The sequence below is a fragment of the Lucilia sericata genome, unplaced genomic scaffold, assembly GCF_015586225.1.
Source record: "Lucilia sericata isolate MDLA Ls3-8-SP2 unplaced genomic scaffold, ASM1558622v1 Contig000338F_arrow, whole genome shotgun sequence".
Taxonomy (NCBI): domain Eukaryota; kingdom Metazoa; phylum Arthropoda; class Insecta; order Diptera; family Calliphoridae; genus Lucilia; species Lucilia sericata.
The window spans coordinates 204,338-229,010 of NW_023994358.1; the positions used below are offsets into that span (position 1 = coordinate 204,338).

The 24,673-nt window shown below is 28.4% G+C and overlaps 1 protein-coding gene across 1 annotated transcript in view; it reads right to left on the bottom strand.

Moving 5' to 3' along the window:
* Positions 1 to 23,827, bottom strand: part of LOC119603803 (protein sax-3-like) — a 77,828-nt gene extending 54,001 nt beyond the window's left edge. The window contains exon 1 of the mRNA XM_037955995.1: positions 23,257 to 23,827. Within this exon, the coding sequence (XP_037811923.1) occupies positions 23,257 to 23,539 (283 nt within the window). The 5' untranslated portion in view covers positions 23,540 to 23,827. The remainder of the gene's footprint in view (positions 1 to 23,256) is intronic.
* Between the last annotated feature and the right edge of the window lie 846 nt (positions 23,828 to 24,673).

Consider the following 24,673-nt stretch of genomic DNA (forward strand, 5'->3'; position numbering starts at 1 on the left):
AACTTGGATGGATGTAAAGTATAAAAACGATTTGTTGTAGTTGTTGTTGCTGTTCAGTTTTTAACAAATAATCATACAATATAAGGAAAGTACAACTTTTATGCATTCATTGCTCAATATGTCTTGCTACACATGTCGGTTGCTGTGTCTGTCTGTCCTTACGTTTGTCTTTAGGATGGTTGTTTGGTTTGGAAGACAATCTTGTTCTTGGATTTGTTCTATCTAGCAATAGTATGTTTGTTTGTGATAATTTATGAGCAAAACTTAAACTTCTGCAGCTTATAACAAGTACTCACAAACTTTACTTACTTTATGCATACTTTGCCATGTTGCTGCTAATAATGCTGCTGTTTATCTTTTTAGTTGTTTTTTTTTTCTCTCTCTTATGTTTGCTGTTGCTGCTTTAAGCTAAACATTATGTCTAGTATAACATATGACTCTATTTGGCGGTTAATATCTAAAAGATTCTGTGAATAACAAATTTTTATTTTATTACAAGAAAATAAATTAAATTTTCTTTTTATTATTTTTTTCAGATTTTTTGCCTTTTTCTAACCATATCATATGTTTGTGTAAGTATTTTTAGTTTAATTTTATGTTTATTTATCGTAAAAAACTTTTAAATTTTACTAATTGCATTAAAATGTTTTGAAGCTAAATCATTACTATATGTTTATCCTTACGATCTTTTTTTTAGTTTTTAATGGTGAAAAAAAGACGAAGAAGAAAAAGTCAGGTGTTTTGTAGTTGTTTTTATGCATTATGCATAATGTATGCAATATTATGCATTTTTCATGCAGCCATCGATCGCATTCTTTTGCTGAGTTTATTTTAATGTAAAGCTTTTTTTCGGTAGCCTTAAACAAAGCTTTTCTCTGGGCATTTACTAACTGTAAGCTGCTAGTGTTTAAACTGCCTTGATAGCCAGTCTGTCCGTCTTTCCTTACTTAAATCCGTCCGTCTTTCCTTACTCAAGTCCGTCCGTCTTTCCTTACTTAAATCCGTCCGTCTTTCCTTACTTAAATCCGTCCGTCTTTCCTTACTTAAATCCGTCCGTCTTTCCTTACTCAAGTCCGTCCGTCTTTCCTTACTCAAGTCCGTCCATCCATCCGTCCGTCTGTCTGTTTGTTCATATTATTGTCATTGTATAGCTGCATAATAAGGCTTGTTTAGCATACACTTTAAACTAACAGCCACCAAAAAAAATTATATAAATAAACCGCCTCGATAATCAACATTTAAACTCTTCTTCCTTTTAAATCCTCATACATGTAGTTACATTTTAACACACTCTCCCGGTACGCACGATTGATTTTGAGTAAAAAAATATCTTTGCCAGCCTTTCTTTTGTGTTATGGTATCTTTTTAAAAAAGCAGCCGTTTTTTTTTTTTTGCGCTATTCTTTAGCATTTTGTGCATAATATTTTGTATGGTTTGTTGTTTTTATGAAAATATTTTGTCATTGTTGTTGCACTTTTTTTTTTATTTGTTAACCGAAAAAAATGAGATAAATTGTTACACTAATGAGCTATTTTACATAATATGTCTCTTTGGCTTTGTACTTATACACAAAGGATAAAGATGATGGTTTTTTTCTTCCTTTATAATCATGCAGCTTTCTGTTTAAGATGTTATTGATACAAGACGATACATGCATAATTTACAGATAAAGTATGAAAAGTTTGGTTGTGGAAAAAATTTGCTAAAAGTTGGAAGCATAATTTGAAATTGAAATAATATTAAATAAATGCAAATGAGAAAGGGTATTTTGTTTTGTTATAAACATCGGTTTTGAACTAATTAGCAAGAAAATTTAGTTTGAAGCAGGTATAAAGGAGCAAATATATATAGAAAATAAAATTCTTAAAGGTTTCTCAAACCTTACATTCATTCATTAATTCATTTCAAAGAAATTGTTATTTATAAATATTTTTAGAATTTTTTGATAATTATTAATTATGTACACATTTTGTTAACACTTAAGCGTTCACATGTTGTTTACAGCAATTTCAGCTTAAGCTAAAAATAACAAAAAAAAAAAATTTGCTAAAATTTTTACTCAAAATTTTTTCTGCTTTAAACCAGACGAAAGGAAGTTATGAATTTTAATTTGAAGCTATTTAGTTTTCGCCGAAATATTCATAAAACTGACCATATTTCTGTCGAAATTTTTAACGCCTAAAAGCATTTAAAACAACATAAAAACACAAAAAAAAATTTGCATAAAACATACAGTAAATTTTTGAGAAAATATCAAATAAATCACAGACAGCCAACAGAAAGTGATCTTGAACTCCTGAACATAAGTGATGGGTATGAGTAAGTAGCAGCAGTTTTATTGATATGTTCAAATTTTTTAAACAAATTTGATCATAAACATGATTATGACTTAATGGCAAACTTGCAAATACACACACATACACATATACATATGTACGTACACAGAGGGAAAAAGAAATATACACGCCTGGTACCAAATTAACACCAAAGAGTTTATAATTTTTCTATAACATCCGTTGTCAAAGTTGCAACGTTGTCAACATGGCAACAATTCGTTGTAGAAATCTAAATTTTATACACATCCGTTGTGTAAATGTATATAGGCAACGGATTGTTTGTCATTAGTGAGCTTACCACGTTTGTTAACATTTAGACAACGGATGTGTATAAAATTTAGATTTCGACAACGAATTGTTCCAATGTTGTCAACATTACATAGTGTTGTCGTACTTTGACAACGGATAGTATTGAAAAATTATAAACAGTTTGGTGTCAATTTGGTATCAGGCGTGTATATTTCTTTTTCCCTCTGTGTACATGTATGAGGGAAATCGCAAGAGACAAAACTGATCTTGAGCTTTAATGATGAGTATGACTAGCTGCCGCATTATTGATCGAACAATGTTTTGAACAGATTTGATCAAAGACATTAATTTGGTTTAACCCAGCAAATGTAGAGACAACTATTTGAAACAAAATGGATTTCAAACACACCTCCAACCTATCTCTCTCCCTGAGAAGAAGCATCAAAAAGTGATCAAAATTTTAGGAAAACTTTTAGAGACAACTCTAGAGCTATCCAAATATGCTGGAAAATTTTACTTTTGCGAAAGTCCTTGATTTAAAATTTTGCTTAATTTAAGTTTAATATCTCTTTTAAATGATCATGATTTTAAAATGTTATCAATTCAGTAACAAAAAACCTTACATTTTGCAGGGAAATAACGAAAAAACTTTTCAAAAATTATTATCTTTATCTTATTTGTGTTTTGATCTTTGATGGTTTATTGAACTTCTTTAAATTTCCTAACATCATTTATTACTTGCTGTGAGCTGTCAATAAAAATTAGTACTAATTTTTTTATTTAATAAATTTGATATGATTTTTTTTTTTTTGTAATTCAAAAAATATATATATATTTTTGATATAAAACACTTGTTGTTTTTATTAGGGTGAGAGATGTAAAGATTTGATTAAAAGATAACAATGTATAGATTTAATAGTTAAGTTTTGGATTGAAGGCCTCCTAGAGAGCTTTTTTTATAGATCATTAGATGTGGTTGGGAGATAAACAACATTTTTTTGTTTGTGAAAAACAAATCAATAAAAGTGTGGCTAATAAAGGTGTTAGAAGCGATTTTTTTTTTGGAAAAAGATTTAAAGATAAGGAAACATTATTTTTATTAATTAAAAGAATTTTTTTTTGGAAAACATTTATAGTTTTTCCTGGTGTTTTATAGATTTTTTTAAAAATAGCTCGTGTGGGCCTACCACCAAAAAATATTTTAATATTTGGAATGGAAAGACGGACATGGTGATGTTAATATGTTTTCCAGTTTACTGTTTAAAAAAGAAGTTTTGTAAAACTTTTATACCTCAGAAACCAAATATATCTTTATAGTACATGCACCAAGACGGACAAAGCCTTCAAAAGATTGACAGATCTATTTTTTGCAAATTTATAGGAAGAACTGATCTATTTGTTTGTAGTGATCATGATATAAATGATATAACAGTTAAGCGGATGGACGGACTGAACTATTCGTTTTTCTACAGACAAATGGATAAACTTATATGATTAAGTACTTGAGCAATATCTTTCGTAGATCTTTTTCTAGCAAATTTGGAGGAAGAACTGATCTATTTGTTATAAATTTGAAGAGATCGGATTTTAAAAGATAGTCAGAAAGACGGAGAGAACTATTCGTTTTTCAACTAGCAAGATCTTGACAGATCTATTTCTTACAAAATTTCAGGGAAGAACTGATCTATTAGTTATAAATTTGGAGAGATCGTGATATAACAGTTGGGCGGAAGGACGGACGGACAGAACTATTCGTTTTTCAACAGACAATTGGAGGAACTTATATGATTAACTACTTGATATCTTAGGATTTTGAACGTGTAATTGATTATTACAATGTTTGATCAAATAGCTGATAATGTTAAAAGAAAGTTGAAGAACTTTATTTCTAAATAGGCGCTAAAAGAACTTTCTTTCCTTAATCCATCACTTTCAAATTTCTATTAAAATTTAACATTTATTTTTATCAAAAAAAAATCTAAAAAAATTAATATTCTACACAAGTTTTCCAAAGTAACTAAAAACATATTTTCAAAAACAAATTTTCTTTAGACTCCAAAGAAAGAAAAAACATTTCCTATGACCCAGACCAAACAATAAATTCTTTTCAAAAAAAATCCAAAAACAAGTGACAAATTCAAGTCATGTTTACCAAGACTCAGCAGTAAAACGAAGAAAAAAAAAGAAAATAATCTAAAAATATACAAAGTCATTTTTATAGGGGATCTCATCTCTAATTTGAATAAAAGACATATAACAAATACAAACGTCCAATGGCGACGAAGACATTGAACCTTTTTTTTCTCGGTGACGACTGCATATAGTTTAGTTATAAGATATTTTCTTTTACAAGAAAAACACATATAATCAACATGCTTTACATGTAGGTTTATTTTAATAGTTTTTTTTAGTTTTCCGTTTGAAGTATTGGACAAAATCGAATATACATCAAAAAAGATGGAAAAAAAACTAAACAAAAGAATAACACACTCGAGAAAAAAAGGAAAGAAAAATGAAAAATCACAACATAAAATAATTTTTGTTAAGGTTTTGTTTTTCTGTTAAATCATGCTGTGCTAACACTGAGCACTCAGAAAACCTTGTAGATATTAAATCTAAAATGAAAATCGTTAAACTAGGGTTTGGTGTGTGAGTGTGTATGGAATACATACATACATTTTTTGATGAGTTGTTTAAAGTCTGTAGGTATTAGATAAAAGAATCTTTAACATTTTGACTGACTTGATTACTAATTGTTAGAACATGATTTGCTTTAAATATTAAATAGATGGTAATTTATAAAATTAAAGTTCAAAAAAAAAAAAAAAAAAACAACTTAATTAAATATGTTGTAGAGAAAACTGAAACTCAAATGAAAAATTGTTATAATAATATGTTGTTTTTTTAATTAGTTTTTGGAATTGTTCGGAATTTTGTGTTTAAAATAAAAATTAGTTTTGTAGTTAGATATTAATTACAATAATTTTGTTTTAAAACAACTGAACAAATCAAAGCTGAGTTCAGATTTTATATCTGAAAATTATATAAATTAAGACTTAAATCAAAAGAGGAAATCAAATCTCTTTTCAGTTTAAAAGAAAAGGAAATTTTGTCAACAATCAAATCAATCACAAACAATAGAATCTATAAGTATTTCTTCGAAGAAAACTTTTCCTTCCGCTACTTCAAACTTTCCTATAGCTATGTCCGTCCGTCTGTCTGTATGTCTGTCTGTCTGTCTGTCTGTCTGTCTGTCTGTCTGTCTGTCTGTCTGTCTGTCTGTCTGTCTGTCTGTCTGTCTGTCTGTCTGCCTGTCTGTCTGTCTGTCCATCCGTCTGTTGGATCGTCCGTCTGTGTGTCCATGTCAACCTTGTGTGTACTCTACAGGTCGAAATTTTTAACAAAATTTGAAATTTGGCACATACTCTTTTGACCTAAGGATTCTGCCGATAGAAATTGGTTAAAATCGGTCCATTATTTCGTATAGCTCCCATACAGCCGTAACCCTGAATAGAGCTTCTGAGCTTATAAATATGTTAAATGTTCTTGAATCACTATTTTTCAAAAATCGGCAAAAACTTAGTTTTATATAAGTCTTAATGATACTGCTGATTGTCGTAATGATCGGGCCTCATCCGATCCTATCCCCCATATAAAGTCCCCTTTAGAAAATGACATGATGGTCAAAATTCACTTATAAACACTAATGACACGATGATATTCTGCATAAATAACGTAGACGTAGAGATGTAGACGTAAATCCCCTCTACCAAAATATATAAGGATAGGACTATATTAACACCCTCCCCCCAGACCCCATCTTTTAGAAAATCCCTTTTTGGTCAATTGTTAAAATATTTGTGAATTAAAATAAAACTTAAATACTTTATTATTAAAAACAAGAATCAAAATTTGCAACATAATCACTGTAAAATGGTCGGACTTGCCCGACTCTAAATTCTTACTTGTTTTATCATGTTTTCCTTAAAAAAAATCTTTTTTTTCATTTTAATAAAATTTTCTTAAATTTCATATTATTTACTTTTAATAACAACTTAATAAACATTGATTACCAAAAAGAAAATATTGCTGATTGTACAGCCTTCTTTTTCTGCAAGACGATTTTGCTGTAACCACAGAGGGCCTGCCACCAGTACTTGTAATAATTTTTATAACTTACTTATACAGCAACATAAGCTTCTAGTCTTGAAATACCACTATGAGGCAGGCAAAAACAAGCAACAACAAGTTTTTTTTTTTTGGTTTTCCAGCTACAAGTGGCAACATAATACTAAAAGTCGGGAGTTCAGCAGCATAAACCTGTTGTTTGCCATTTTAATGAATTGTCATTTTTGTAGTTAAAAGGTCTGCATTTATTTTATTAAATTTTTATTTGTGATAAAGAAAACCTTAAGAAACACCTTTTAAATTTTTATATTTGCCCAGAAACAACAACAAAAAACAAAATACAAATACCGCTTTTAAATATGATTTCTTAAGTAAATGGCATAAAAGCAGGCAGGCAGTCAGACAAACTAAATGATAGGGAGCACCAGAAATAAATTGAACAAAATGTTTTTTTTTTGTTTAAACATAAAAAAATATTTGTTTTAATGAAGTAAATATACAACAGCATCATAACTTTTGGGAAAAAAAAGAAAAAAATTCTGCAAACATTGTCAACATTTTCATCTTACTCAGTCTGGATTGCTTGTTGCCCCATCATTATTTTCAAACTGATGACGATGATGTTGCTGATGAGTAGGACATTGTTGCTGATGTTGATCAATGTATCATATTTATGTTTTTGTCTTTCATTTCATTTTTAAATAAATATTTTGTTATGTTTATGCTTTTGCGTTTTGTATCTTTCCAAAATGCTTAAGCTTGTTAAAGCAGAAAGAGAGTAAGTATATGTGTCATTTACAATTTTTTGTCTGATATTAAAGAGGCTTACTTTAAACAGGTCTATAAAGATTCATCATTGAATATGCTACATTTTCTTTGAAAATGTCCGTCCTTCCCAATGTTAGTTGAAATAAGCTTTTAAAAGTCTCTCAGTCTCTCTTAAGTACTTCAAAAACTTAACTCCCTATAACAATGTTTCCTTTCCATTGATATAACATTCGTCAGCGTAAGGTATACACAATTCTTTATAACCTTATATGGAATCAATACTTATTTTTTTGTGGGAATTGAATTTTTGAATCTCAAAAATATTTATGTTTATTTATGATTTTTTATGCAAACAGTATAAATATTGTTTTTATGGTATTTTGTTGTCTCGTTCTTTTTTTTTTCTTTCTATAATTCTATATACTTTACTTTGTATTGTCTTATTTTATGGGAATATTGTCTTTTGGTTGGCTCAAATTTTTGTTTCTATTATGTTTGCATTTAATAATATTTACAATATGATTTAAAACAGTGTTATAAATAGAATATTAAATTTGAAAGAAAAACAATTAAGAAAGATAACTGTTTAAATTTTATTTAATTAGGATACGATTTACATTAAAGTTTATTAAAAAATTTCAACTAAATTTGAAATTGAACTATTCAGAAGTCTGGACTATAGAATAGTATAATAGTCTATAGTCTGGACTATAGAATAGTCTATAGTCTGGACTATAGAATAGTCTATAGTCTGGACTATAGAATAGTCTATAGTCTGGACTATAGAATAGTCTATAGTCTGGACTATAGAATAGTCTATATTCTGGACTATAGAATAGTATATAGTCTGGACTATAGAATAGTCTATAGTCTGGATTAGAAAATAGTCTATAGTCTGGACTATAGAATAGTCTATAGTGTGGACTATAGATATACATAGTCTGGACTATATATGTCTATATATAGGACATATATAGTTTGGACTATAGAATAGTCTATAGTCTGGACTGTAGAATAGTCTATATTCTGGACTATAGAATAGTCTATAGTCTGGACTATAGAAAAGTCTACAGTATGGACTATAGAATAGTTTATAGTCTGGACTATAGAATAGTCTATATTCTGGACTATAGAATAGTCTATAGTCTGGACTATAGAATAGTCTATAGTCTGGACTATAGAATAGTCTATAGTCTGGACTATAGAATAGTCTATAGTCTGGACTATAGAATAGTCTATAGTCTGGACTATAGAATAGTCTATAGTCTGGACTATAGAATAGTCTATAGTCTGGACTATAGAATAGTCTATAGTCTGGACTATAGAATAGTCTATAGTCTGGACTATAGAATAGTCTATAGTCTGGACTATAGAATAGTCTATAGTCTGGACTATAGAATAGTCTATAGTCTGGACTATAGAATAGTCTATAGTCTGGACTATACTATAGAATAGTCTATAGTCTGGACTATAGAATAGTCTATAGTCTGGACTATAGAATAGTCTATAGTCTGGACTATAGAATAGTCTATAGTCTGGACTATAGAATATTCTATAGTCTGGACTATAGAATAGTCTATAGTCTGGACTATAGAATAGTCTATAGTCTGGACTATAGAATAGTCTATAGTCTGGACTATAGAATAGTCTACAGTCTGGACTATAGAATAGTCTATAGTCTGGACTATAGATAATTTACGTTAGAGTAGAGTAGTTTATTATTTTGACCATAAAACCTTGAGATTGTTTGTTTGAAAGAAATCCAGCCCGCATTTTCTTCAACTTAATATGACCCTCAGATTTTCCAAAAAAAAATCCTTTTTATGCAAAAATATTTTGCCAAAAGTATTAAATCTCTAAATGATCGGCTTTACAGCAGACCAATTTAAAAACAAACCCTAGAGGTTTTACAATTATTTCAAGCCATAATTAGTCCATAAAAGATGCCTATAACTTGAAGCATAATGCAGCAGCTGCTAAATAAAAAAAACTTCATTTCATAAAACAAAAAGAATAAAGAAAGACAAAATTATGAACCAAATAGCTACATTATAGCAATTGCTTTTTTATTACAATTTGTTTCTTCCTTCTTAGCAATATCCTTTCAAATCCTACAGTCGGAATTTCAATTTTCTAAAAAACAAGAGAAGACAACAAAAATCATCATCATGTTCGACATGCCATAATTTCAAGATCATTTACTACAAAACAAGTATATGTATAGCAAATGTATATCTTACACCTAACTCCCTTAAGCGGTATGAAGATTGTTTAGTGTTTTTGTTCACAAAGTCCTTGGTGTAAGAGCAGCTGTAAAATATTTAACTTACTTTTTTGTTCGTTTTGTATAAAGGTTATAAAAATGTCCTTCAATGTAAGTCATAAAATGTGTATTTGTAAAATTCTTCTATATGTATTGCCTACATCTGTTTGTATGTGTGTTTGTTTGCTGGAGATTATCCTAGTATTTTTTTGTCGAACAATAGTTTGTTACCTCTATAAGTTTTGTTTTGTATTTAATTCAAAAATTTGTTGTTACAATTGTTTTTCTGTAACGAAATCTTGTAGTATGTGTAGGTGCATTTAAGCGTAAAAAACTGGCTTAAAAAAAATGGTGTAAAGTTTGTTACAATTGTTGTTGTTGTTGCTGTTGCATGTAGGTAGTATTTAGGGTTGGAGTTTTTATAAATTCCTAGTTAATACCCTTAGCCTGGGTATTTGGTTTTGTTTAATGAAGGTCAGGTGTAACTAATGAAATTTGTTATATTACTGAAACTATGTTGTTTTTGAAAATAATTTATTAAAAAGAAGAGCAAAGAGTGTATGTATTTTTATTTAATTGCTAAAGTAATTAGTTTGTTGTTGCAATGAACTCTTCTACAAAATAGTGTTGTATTTAAAAATTTTAACATTTCTTAGATCATGGGCTATAGAATAGTCTGGACTACAAAATAGTGTATTATCTCGACTATAGATTAGATTAAAGCCTGGACTATAGAAAACTCTATAGTTTGGACCATAGAATAGTCTATAGTTTGAAATATATAGAATAGTCTATAGTCTGGACTATAGAATAGTCTATAGTCTGAACTATAGAATAGTCTATAGTCTGGACTATAGAAAAGTCTATAGTCTGGACCATAGAATAGTCTATAGTCTAGACTATAGAACAGTCTATAGTCTGGACTATAGAATAGTCTATAGTTTGGACTATAGAATAGTCTATAGTTTGGACAACAGAATAGTCTATAGTCTGGACTATAGAATAGTCTATAGTCTGAACTATAGAATAGTCTATAGTCTGGACTATAGAATAGTCTATAGTCTGGACTATAGAATAGTATGTAGTCTGGACTATAGAATAGTCTATAGTCTGGACTATAGAACAGTCTATAGTCTGGAATATAGAATAGTCTATAGTCTGTACTATAGAATAGTCTATAGTCTGGACTATAGAAAAGTCTATAGTCTGGACTGTAGAATTGTCTATAGTCTAGACTATAGAATAGTCTATAGTCTGGACTATAGAAAAGTCTATAGTCTGGACTGTAGAATAGTCTATAGTCTGGACTATAAAATAGTCTATAGTCTGGACCATAGAATAGTCTATAGACTGGACTATAGAATAGTCTATAATATGGACTATAGAATAGTCTATGTCTGGTCTGTAGTCTGGACTATAGAAAAGTGTATAATCTGAACTATGAAATAGTATTGACTATATATTAGTCTATAATCTGAGTTGGACTATAAATTAGTCTATAGTCTATATATAATGAAAACATTACATTAAGTATAAGTAGGCTTACTTAACTTATACTTACTTAAATGCTTATTTGCAGACGATTGTAGTAAGTACTTAAATAACTCCCTACTTGTAAGCGAACGTGGTCATTACCGTGTTCAAATAATGACTAATGAATGCTATAATATAAGTAAATTTTGTCATTTGAACCCCTTTTATTTCAACGTAAGTTTTTGCTGGAATACTTTAATTATAATTTGTGGACTACTGCTCAGTTTTTGCTTGATTGTAAGCAATATTTTCCAAGTATTTCCGTTACCTTTCGGCTGATTTTTCTCAATACCTATAAGTCAGCAGTTCATATTAAGTTTTAACTATGCTCTAGTTCCAATTATGTTTTATTACTTTTAGTTTCTAAGAAAAATCTAAAAAAAAAACTTTTAGAAAATTTTATAAAACACAATAGATTTCTGTTAAAAAAAAAAACTAAAAAATTCCTTTTCCTTTCTTAGCAAAGGCTTTAAATTTTCTTTGCAATTGTATTCCTTTTCCTTTAAGTTCTTTTATACTTTATCTCTTCCTAGTCTTCTTAAGAAGCTGCCGAAAAAAAAATTCATTCTATTCATTGTAAAGAAAAACAAAACACTATTGTTCTTTTGTTAAACCAAAGAAAATGTAGAAAAGATGAAAATTATTTTTTTTTACACATTTTCTTCTAAAATCTATATTTACGAGGGCTGTAAATTTCTTTGTGCGTATGTTTTTTTTGAGTTTTTCCATAAAAACAAGAAACATATGTTTTGTAAATTGTTTCTTTGACTTCATTTAGAAATATGCATTTGATTTTATATACCATCATTCAATCAAGTTGAATATATATATATATATATATTTCTATCTTTTAGAACCGGGTTGTCTAGTCTTATTTTTATTAGAGTTTTATGCAGGCGTAACAAATTTTATATTGACCTTGCTTCATTAGTTACTAGAGGCGTTTAGAAAAAAATTTTTTTTTTTTTTCTGAGAACAATTTTTTAAGTGATTTGAGAGAAAAATATATAATTAAGCAAAAATTTGCTTCATATCTGTTTAGAAGTTGAAATACGTTCTCATTTTCCACCAACATACAAACTTATTTTATTCAGAGATTTCAACAATTCAAAAAATTTTGAAATTTATCTTAAGTATTGTACTTTAGTCAATTTTCAATCTAGAGTACTCTTTTTTTTTGCTACTTCCATAAACATAAAACCACAAAAATTGACAATTAATTTCGTAAGAAAACAATTTTATACTCAAAAACTATACAACCACTATTAATTTTTCATGTTAAGGGTTTTTATCAGCATCTTTACTCCAAAGACTCAACACAATCTATACCATATGACGACATATTGTACATAAATATATAGATATTGTAGTTGTCTTAACATTAAAGTGAAAAAAGCACTTAAAATGCGTTAAGATTTGAGATAACCCACCCAGAAAATTACAACACACACACACATAAAGAGCAGACAAATCATTTGGTATCTTTAAAAACACTTTTTGAAAAAGATTCTAAAAAGACCTTAACAAATGCACTTGATGCAAATAAGGCTTAAATTTCAGACGAAAAAAAAATCCAACCAAAACACCAACTGCAATATACATACTAAAACTACTACTACTACCTTTATACTAACTAGCTACAATTTTACTAACAAATTTATGTTTTAAGCAATAATGATAAAGAAACAATCTAAAGACGAAAAAAAGAAAAATTCTTTCTGTTAACTATATAGCCAAACCTTTTACTCATACGAATATGTGTAGTAGTAGTAGTATTATAAAAATTGGTAATTCAATGCTTTTTAACTCTTATCAGTTTCCTTTTCTTTTTTCTCCATTTTTTCTGTCTGTTCTTCCATACTACATTTGCTTTCTGTTCAAATGTTAAGAGCCTCGTCTAAATGGTATTACCAAAAAAAAACCTCTTCAACTAAAAGAAAATAACAACATGTTGAAAACAAGCAGCAATTGCTATATGCTACAGGTTGACATTTATTTAGATTTATAGTTTAACTATTTTACAAGATGTTTTCAAACAAACACATACACACAGAGAGAAAAACTAAAACATGTTGTTTGAAACATAAAAAAAAGCGTAAAAAATATTTTAAAGACAATAAAAATAACAACAAACTATAGGAGAGAGAGAAAAAAACTTTAACTCGAGCCATACTAAATGACAGTAAGCAAGGCGAACGACATCTGAAATATTAGCAGGTTACACTCGAAGAATTAGGTAAACAAACAAAGTCAAACAAATACAAATTCTTAAAGCTTTTTTCCAAAAAAGCTTTCTTGATTAGAATAAAAAAATATAGTATTAATTGATAGAAGAATTTAAAAAAATGTTTATTTTAAAGCTTTTAGTACAACTAGAGTAAAAGCTTTTTAGAAAACTAAGCTGAGTATAACTGAAAAAGCTTTTAGTTCCAAATCATTCCATCAAAGTATCAAATAATCTCTATAATTATTGAAAAACTTTTAGTTACAAATCATTTAATCAAAGTATAAATTTATCTTTATAGTTAATGAAAAGCTTTTTAAACTTGCATGAGCTTTCAGAAAATGCAATGCTAAATTTATAGACAAAACTTTTAAGGCTTTTTCTGACTTCCAACAAAAAGTAAACCTAACTTAAAGAAAACGGAGTAAAACTGATAAAGCTTTTAATTTCCAATCATTTAGTTAAAGTATCTTAATATCGATTTTTACTGGCAAAGTTTGAGAACTAATAGAGCATTCAGATAATGGGGTTACACTCGAAGAATTAGGTAAACAAACAAAGTCAAACATTTTATATAACAAACAGAAATGCTTAAACCTTTTTCTCCAAAAAAAAGCTTTCTTGATTAGAATAAAAGTATTAATTGATAGAATAATTAAAAAAAGCTTATTTTAAAGCTTTTAGTACTACTAGAGTAAAAGCTTTTTAGAAAACTAAGCTGAGTACAACTGAAAAAGCTTTTAGTTTTAAATCATTCAATCCGAGAATAAATAATTTCTATAACCATTGAAAGGCTCATTGAGAAATCTAAACTGAGTAGAATTGAAAAAGCTTTTAGTTACAAATCATTTAATCAAAATATCAATTTATCTTTATAGTCAATGAAAGCTTTTAAAGCTTTCGGTGCTTGAGCTTTCGGAAAATGAGATCCTCAATTTATAGATAAAACCTTTAAAGCTTTTCCAAAAAAGTATAGAAAACTTAAAGAAAACGGAGTAAAACACTTTTAGTTCCAAATCATTCAGTAAAAGTATCACTTAATAATCTCCATTTTAGCTGGTAGATTTTTAGAACTAAAGCTTTCGGAAAAGCTTAACTTTTAAAGCTTTTTGTAACATCAACCTATCTTATAGTAAACTTAACACTTTGATATAAAATGTCATCAAATTAATCTCAAAGCTTAAAAATAAAACTTTTAAGCTTTCATCAAATACAAAGTAAAACAATTAAGAAAACTTAGTACCACTAAAAACGCTTTTAGTTTTAAATTATTAAATGAAAATATCATTTAATCTACATATTTCCTTATAGATGTAGAGCTTTTTAGATGTTGTGATTCTTAATTTGAAACTAAAACTTCGAAAGCTTTTTAACATAAACATCTTGCAGTAAACTTATTACTTAGCTCAAGCCTTATCGATAAAACTTGTAATCTTAAAAAAGTAAAAAGCTTTAAGAAACACTGAAGAAAACTTTAAGATCCAAATTATACTATCAATATTCACATTTACTGGTAAGCTTTTAGAACTAACAAAGCTAAAGCTTTCTGAAAATACTATTCTTGATTTAAAGCTTAATGTAAAAAGCTTTCTTAATGCTTATATAGAATAATTTGACTGTATTCGGAAAAGCTTTTAATATCAAATCAATTTCAAAATATCAACAAATCTTCATGATGTCTAAGAAGCTTTTAATTTAAATAAAGCTTTCAGATAACTGAGTTGAATTTTAATGCTTTTACTAATATCCATATATGTTGCAGGAGACTTATTACTTTGATTCCCAAATTGATCTTAAAACTTAAAGCTTACCACAAGAAAAAAGTAAAAAGCAAAAAAAGCTTTCTCAATGCTTATATAAAATAAGTTGACTACATTCAGAAAAGCTTTTAATATCACACCAATTCCAAAATATCAACAAATCTTTTAATTTAAATAAATAGCTTTCAGATAACTAAGTTGTGCTCTCAACTTAAAGCTAAACTATTAAAGTTTTTTCTAACATAAATGATTTTATTTTGCTAAAAACAGTATAACTTTAACATTTTCTTTCGAGACTTTTTTTAACATTTTCCCTAGATGGGCTTGAGCTTTTTTAATAAAATTTTCTCTCTATTTGTATGATGTGAGTGTTGTTACTACTTTTTTTTATTATTTTATTATAAAAGCGTCAACATATTTGCCACTTTTGGTGCAAATTTTTTCCTATCATCCATTACGCTTCCCCTGTCCCACTATGATTTTATTAGTTGTGTTTAAACACAACTACACAGGTGCTTTTAAGCTGAGCAGTAAAAAAAACAGTTCCCCTCTCCTTAAAAGGTTTTGCTTTATTTGCAGCAACAAACTAGGTACTACTGTATGAAAAGATCCTGTTTAGAATACATGTTAATGGTTGCTGAACTGTTTTTGTGTGAGTATGTTGTTGTTGTGTGTATCTAGATATTGCCATATTTAAATTTAATTCTTAAAGCGTGATATTAGATGTCAAGTAATGATAATAACAACTCTTAAAATGTACGCACAACATATTTGCTTTACTTTACAATTTTTTTCTACAATTTTCATGTTACAACTACAACTAGCCTGACCAGGTTTTTTAAAGTAAAAACCATTTCAAATTATTGCTGTTTAGCTGTAGTTACTTAAAGTTTTAAGGTTTTTTTTTGGAAGGTATAAAGCAAATATGTCTAATATTATATGGCTGGGCTATTTAAAACAGCTGCTAAGGTATATACATATAAAAAATCTATCTTATTCTTTAGGTGGCTGTAAAAAATCTGTAAAATATTTCCTTTCATTTTTTTTGTTAGTTTAGCTTAAATATTAAGCGTAGGTTTAAATTATGCCTTAAAAAATGTGAAATCTTGTAAAATATGTTGCATACTTCTAACAAAAGCTAAAGATGCTTGCTGTTTTTTTTACATTTTCTTTAAGGTGTAATAATTTGTTGCTGTTGTTAGGTTTTTTTTTTTTTTTTGCTGTTGAAAAATTTGCATGTCATCAAGCTATAGTAGAAGACGAAACCAAAAAGAAACATGTTTTAAATGCCTGTTTCTTTTATTTCTTAGGAAAAAAATCTGGCCATAAACATGCGTAGGTTTTAATAACATGACAAAAGACAAATTTCCTGATTCAATTTTCTTTAAGTTTGTGCTGAAATGTAAATGAAAATCTAATCGTTTAAGTATTATAAAGGAAGAGAAGTGGAGTAGAGGTTAGTATTGCTCTATGCAGGAAATTATTATTAATATTTATAGATATTAAAAAAATAAATGATATACAAGACATAAATCATTACTTTTTTTTCTAAGTTAAGGTTTAAAAAAAATTATTTTTAAAACTTAATTTTAGAAAATCTTTAAAACAAATATCATCATTTAGCTATCATATTGAAACAAATGTACCTTTCATTAACTTAATCTTTATGCATTTTAAAATCTTTAAATATTTCTCTATATAACCCCCTTTGTTCTGAACTCCTTTCAAGGGAAGACCTTTAATACATCGTTTCAAATTTAATTGTTTTATGATTTAAAACCTAAATTTTACGGTTTTACAAAAAAATCTTTGATAAAACAAAATTTATATGCCTAACACAACCACCAAAACATTAAAGCTGCACACACTTTAAGATAAAAATCTTTGAAAAGAAATCAAAAACCTTTAAAATACATTTGAACTTTGTTATGCACGTGAAATAAATTACAAAAACAAAAAATGAAGCATGCAACTTGCTACAGCTACGCATTTACTGGCTATACATACAAGTTTTTCATGCACGCTAATTACATGAGAAATTAGCCAAAAATAAAAACAACAACAACAACAAAATGTCAACAGTAAAAAGCAAAAAAATGTTGATGCAACATAAGGGTTGTTGCCTTTAGCTAAAAAGCTAAGGGTGTTAAGCATGCAAGGCATTATATGTATGTTGCAAGTACATACATACATTCTCATTGTTACCATCATTAAAAAAGTTTAACTTTTTTAACAAATGTTACACTTTATTTTTAATTTTTCTTTTTTTTTCAAAAAGCAAGGGTTAAAGTACTAAAAGATTTTTTTGCTACAAGTAGACAATGATAATGTTACCCAGGGGACCTTTTATATTTTGTTGTATTGGTTCTCTGCTTGTAGTTTCAATGTTAAACACATCCCTTTTTATGTTTTCTCAAAGTTGTAACAATAAATCTTTTTATATAGCAGGTTGTTAGAAAAAATCTTAGAAGATTTTTGTTTAAATTTTAAAAAATTTAAGATATCTATTTGAAATGGAAATTTTATTTCAAAAGTTAGTTAGATCAGAAGTAGGCAAAGAGATCTCTAACTTTTTTACTTCCACACATATATAAGCCAAGTAAGGTTATAAAACTAAGATAGTCGCAGCTTTCATTCTCAATATATGGCAAAGTCTGCCAGAGATTGAGAAAATTTGCTCTCTGATATAGAAGAAAGCTGTTTGCCTAACTCTGCTTTAAATAATTAGTTAAATTTCTTACATTTTCATTTCAATTATAACTCTTAAAGGCTTCTCATAACTAATCAACAATCTGTGATATGAAAGAGCTATTTGCCTAACTCTGTTTTCATTTCAATTCTCAAATGTTCCTCAAATCTAATCCGCAGGCTTCTTCTGAACATTTGAACTAGATTTGAAACCAGTTTTAAAGAATAGAGGAACAATTTTATGCTCAAACTTTTTTTCATTTGCTGGTGAGATTTTAAACACAAGATTTACATTAAATTTGAAAGATCAGTTTCTTATGAATAGAGAAAGAGAGAGAGAGCACAATTTTGCACTAAAAGAGAAGAACTTCCCTCTATTGTTTGGTAAGTTATCATTCTCATCAAAGTTTTTTTTATTATTATCAAGATTATTTGAGTGATCTTGTCTAACTTCAGAGTTTAAGTTCTTCTCAGTTAAAGAAACCTTTTCCTTTATTGTTGAGAAAATTATTATTAACCAAGTGTTTTCCAGTTGTAAGCAAACATTTGATATTTGATGTTAATTTTAAATCATAATATGAAAGCTTTTGTAACAAAAAGGAGGAAGTCAACGAAAAGTTAGTTGTTGAACTCTGGCTATATTTGTCTGTCCATTCTTCCGTCTGTCTGTCTGTCGTTTTGTCTTCATATCCATCTCATTGTCTCTATATTTGTTTAAGTTACAAACTTTCCCTGAAAGAGAAATATTGAGATGAAGAAATCTTTTAAAATGGACCAAATCTTTCAAACAGAAAAATGTTTAAGAATTTATTGTCCTTCCGTCCGTCCGTCCATCCATCCCTCCGCTTGATTTCAAAGTTATTAAGGAACATTTTAAACAATTAAAAAGCTTTAGATTTTTAGAATCTCCTAACTAAAAGAAGGGCTCATTATATTTCTAACACTTCGAAGTATTAGTAAATGAAATAATTATAGCTTTATTTGGTTGTCCGTCCTTCCGTTTGTCCTGTCTGTCATTCCTTTCCTCCATCTATAATATCTGTTCAATTCACAAGAAAGCTCTAGCAGGAGAAATGTTCAAACAAATAAAGATTTGTAACATCTTAACCATCCATCTAGACTGTTAACGATTATTTAAGTGACCTTGTCTAACTTCAAAGTTCTTCTTATATTGAGAAAATATTTCCTTTATTGTTGAGAAAACTATTATTTTCCAAGTGTTTCCAAGTTGTAAGCAAACATTTGATATTTAATGTTAATTTTAAATCATAATACGAAAGCTTTTGGAACAAAAAGGAGGAAGTCAACGAAAAATTAGTTGTTAAATTTGAATTCTTGTCTGTCCGTCGGTCTGTCTTCATATCCCCTGTCTCGTCCGTCCATCTGTCCATCCATCCATCCGTCCTTCCATCCTTCCATACGTCCGTAAATCCGTAAAGTTTAAAGTTAATAAGCAAAAGTTTAAACAATTTAAAAGCTTTTGATTATAAGAATATCTTAACAAAATAAAGGATTAATTACATTTCTAGCACCTCGAAGTATTAGTAAGTGTATTAATACTAGCTTTATTCGGTTGTCCGTCCTTCCGTTTGGCCATTCATGCGTCTGTCTGTCATTCTTTAACTCCATCTATATCTGTTTAATTCACAAGAAAGCTCTTAGGAAATGAACCTTAATGGGAGACTAAAAAACTTTGGAACATCTCATACGTCTAGACTGTCACTGATTGGATTAAATGTTGTTAGAAACAAACTTTAAAAAGATTAATGACACATGATTTTAAGTATTATGCTAAAATTTTAGTATCAAAAAATAAAAAGAAATCTGTATTAATATACAATTCTAAGCAACCTTATAAATCTTTTTTTTCATCCATTTTTGGGTCACTAGTTAGCCTTTAGACTTTTGTTTTTTTTTCGCTACACTTATAACAGTTTTATGCATTTTTCTAGTTTTTTATTTTACGAAATTTGACTCCTATTTCTTTGCAAAACTATGATATGCTCCAGTTAAATAAATGAAGTAAATGGTAAATTTTCTTCTATGCTCTAAAAACTAACTACAAGTGTGTATAGAGGAAAAACAACTAACACAATTTATAGCAGAATATTCTTAGGCTATTTTATTGTAAGTCAGCTAATAATACCTTTTCATAGTTTTCAAATAAAACTACAATAGTTTTGAGTTTCCCAAAGATTACGTTTTTTTTTCTTTCTGTAACTCTAACATACCTTACAGTTATACTATTTTGTATGCATATGAAAATAACTTTTTTTTTTCTTATGTTTAGAGTATTTCAAAATTTAAAATGTAAAATAGGGTCAATAGATAATACATTAGATATGATGAATTTCTTAACAAGAATAACTGAATAATGTAGGGAAAAAAAGGTAAGTAGGTTGGCGCCTATAAGGCAAAATTATATAAAAGTGAAATAATTTGATTAGGAGAGAGAGAGACAAGCAAAGGAAAGAAAGAAGTTAAGTCTTAAAGCAAAATAAATCTTATTAAAAATTTGATTAAATTTAGTTAGTAATTTTATCTAAAATTTCCTAAAATTTATTATCAATTTCTTATATTTGCCCTTTTGTTATTTTGCACCATATGTCTTTAAAACTCTTGAAAAAAAAAACTAAATCTCTAATAAAATCTAAGCAAATATTAATATTTGTATTACAACAAAAGCAGGTAGTTTATATACATATTTTACAACATTTATTGTCTGTCTGTTTAACTAACAAATATCCCGCCGTGTTTATACACTTATGAATTCTTATGTATTTTACCCCATATCCATATTCTACTTCTAACAAGTATTTAGTTTATTTGTTTACAAGTATACAAGGTTTTATAGTTAATAAATTGTTCTTGTATGTGTGTGTGTATGTTAGGCATCCTAGGGTTTTCCACAAGATCATATTACACACATTTTCTTAAGAGTGCAGATTGTTTTTACAAAGAAAAAATTGTGCATAACAGGGAAAGATACAACAACAACAATCGATAGTTATAAAAATGGCTGGCTGTGTTAATTCCACAAAAAAAATATGGTTTTCAAGGGTGAAAATATTGTTTGCTTGCTGTTTTTCAAATGAAAATTTTTAAAGTGTTTTCTTGTTTTGCTTTATGATTTTATGGAAAATTATTGGAAAATTTTAAAAATGTAAAAAAAAAATTCTTTTTAAAAATTTTATTAAAAAAATGTGGAAAAATATGAAAAATGTTTAAAACTTTTAAACTTTAAGATTAAAGAAAGAATTTTACATTTTCTTAAAATTTTGTTAATACTCACGAATAAATCGAGAGTTTAAGAAAAAGCAGAAATGCAGGTTTTATTGTAACTGATATTATTTTATTTGCAAAGCATAAGAAATCATTATAAAAAGTTAAAAAAAAAACTTAAATTTTCAATTTTCTAAAAGTTTTTTATTATTCGCGAATAAATCGTGAGTTTGGAAAAGAGAAAAGTTGGATATTTTGTCTTCAATTGAAAATGACTTAATAACAGAAAGTTTTTTGTTAGGAATAATTAAAGCACAATAATTATTTAAGATAAAATATGATATAAAAAATGATTGGGAAAATGTCTATCAAATGTCCATATCTAACAAAAATGTGACAGTTGAACAATGAGAGACCAGTATTGAAATCTTTCAGTTCTATAAGAGAGAATCTACAAATGGCTGCATAGAATGAGAGTTAAACCTTGAAAAAATCTGAATGATGATGATAAGATGACTTTAATATCAAAAAGATACGACAAGTTTCAAGTATCGATCTATTTCAAACAGTAACTTAATTAGAACTGAGCTAGAACTGAGCTAGAACTGAACTAGAACTGAACTAGAACTGAACTAGAACTGAACTAGAACTGAACTAGAACTGAACTAGAACTGAACTAGAACTGAACTAGAACTGAACTAGAACTGAACTAGAACTGAACTAGAACTGAACTAGAACTGAACTAGAACTGAACTAGAACTGAACTAGAACTGAACTAGAACTGAACTAGAACTGAACTGAACGAAACTGAACTAGAACTGAAACTAGAACTGAACTAGAACTGAACTAGAACTGAACTAGAACTGAACTAGAACTGAACTAGAACTGAACTAGAACTGAACTAGAACTGAACTAGAACTGAACTAGAACTGACTAGAAACTGAACTAGAACTGAACTAGAACTGAACTAGAACTGAACTAGAACTGAACTAGAACTGAACTAGAACTGAACTAGAACTGAACTAGAACTGAACTAGAACTGAACTAGAACTGAACTAGAACTGAACTAGAACTGAACTAGAACTGAACTAGAACTGAACTAGAACTGAACTAGAACTGAACTAGAAACTGAACTAGAACTGAACTAGAACTGAACTAGAACTGAACTAGAACTGAACTAGAACTGAACTAGAACTGAACTAGAACTGACTAGAACTGAACTAGAACTGAACTAGAACTGAACTAGAACTGAACTAGAACTGAACTAGAAACTGAACTAGAACTGAACTAGAACTGAACTAGAAACTGAACTAACGAAACTGAACTAGAACTGAACTAGAACTGAACTAGAACTGAACTAGAACTGAACTAGAACTGAACTAGAACTGAACTAGAACTGAACTAGAACTGAACTAGAACTGAACTAGAACTGAACTAGAACTGAACTAGAACTGAACTAGAACTGAACTAGAACTGAACTAGAACTGAACTAGAACTGAACTAGAACTGAACTAGAACTGAACTAGAACTGAACTAGAACTGAACTAGAACTGAACTAGAACTAGAACTGAACTAGAAACTGAACTAGAACTGAACTAGAACTGAACGAGTACTTAACTAGAACTGAACTAGAACAATTTCAAATCAATATTGTAGAGAAATAGTTTCAAAATTTCTTTCATAACTGATCAATGTTTCGGCTTTTTAGATCATTAAAGATGATCTGAATCTTTCTATTTATATTTCTTTAAAATTGCTTTAAAATCTATAATTCAAGACGTTAACAGTTTAAAACTTTTATAAAATGATCCTCAGTTGGATTAAGCACTAACTAAAACTTAAATACTAACTAAAATTTAACCTGCTTAAGCATGACTCATTGCTGATCTTTTATAAGCTTAAAACTTCTAAATGTATTTTTCTACAAACCAGCCTTGCCTCAAAAACCTATAAATCTTTTACTTCCCGAAAACTAATCCCCAAGATTAAAAATATTTTTTTTCAAAAGAACTCAAATTAGTTTAAAATTTATGTTTTATAACCATATAAGGCTAAAAACGCATCTATCATTTCCAAAAAACTTACCCTTAAGAGCTGTAACTATTTTTAATCCATATAATCCACTATCGGCTAATAAAAATACCAACAATACCAACAGCAACTGCATTGACATCAAGCCAAAATGTTTGGGTGCTGATGATGATGATGATGATGCTGCTGTTGGATTTATTCCATATGTTGTTTTTGTTGCTTTAGTTCTTAACATGTTGGCGACATGAGTATTATTAGTATGTGTATTATTGTTGTTGTTATTGTTAATCTTAAAGATATTTTTAAAACTCAACAAATGCTCTAACATATGATGCATTTTGAATGTGATTTGAAGAAACTTTTTTTGTTTTCTTATTATTTTTATACGTTTTTCTTTTATTTCTTTCTATGATCTGTTTTAAGTAAATGAGTTTTAAGCTATAAATTCAAATAGTATTTGATTTGTGTTAAGAATTTAAAAAATTGTGTATTTAATGTTGTTGTAGTTGTTTTTATAAAATTTTATTTATTCGTTTTTGTAGCACTAAACACTGACATTTTGATTTATTTTGTTGGTAATTTTTTTCGGAAAATTTATTATTGACACCAGTTAGAGGAGTATTTTTAATTCTTTTTGAAGCTTTAAATGTTATTAGTTATTTAGTTAGAACTTAATTTTAAATTTAGTTATAATCTTATTTTATAAATGAGTTTTGTTTTTTTAATAAATTTTTCATTAATTTTCTTTTTTATTTTAACAAAACACTTTAAATCCTTTTATTTAAACACATTTTGTTTTTATTTTCTTTTATGCAAAAAATTCCATTATAAATTTTCTTAAAAAGGGGAGCTTTTTTTTAAATTTCGTTAAAATTTTCTTTGTTTTTATTTAACTCCACTAGTAGTAGAAGTAGCTTTTTGAAATTGTTTTGTATCCCAAAACCGAACGCCCGTATGTGCGTTCTGTTCTTGTAAAAGTCAACCAAACCGCCCGGCAATCGTATTACAACTAAATCCATAGACGATTCCACAGTTCGGTAAACACACAGAATACGCACATTGAAACAAACAAAACAACACACACACACAGAGATACTCGAAATCCCCCAAAAATCAACATTTTTACTACGAACTTTGAGCAAAGCAAGTCTGTTTGCCTGCTGCTGTTGTGTGCGTGTGTGTGTGTTTGTTGTATTCTACCTACGAAGTATCTGTGTTTCGTTTTTCATTTCATCGTGTTTAATGTTATCGGAGAGTAAATTGTGGATGGTATTTCGTTTTCATTTCGTTTATGGCCTGCTGTTGCATGTCTTTTGTTTATATTTTTGTGTAATATCTATTTAGTCATGTGGTGGATTGTATGTTTTGCTTTTTTCTGAACTTGTTTATGTTTGTTTTATGCAATTGTTGGAAACAGTTGTTGTGGGGGTTTTGAAAGGGAAGAGAGAGAGAGTGAAATGAGCATTTCATT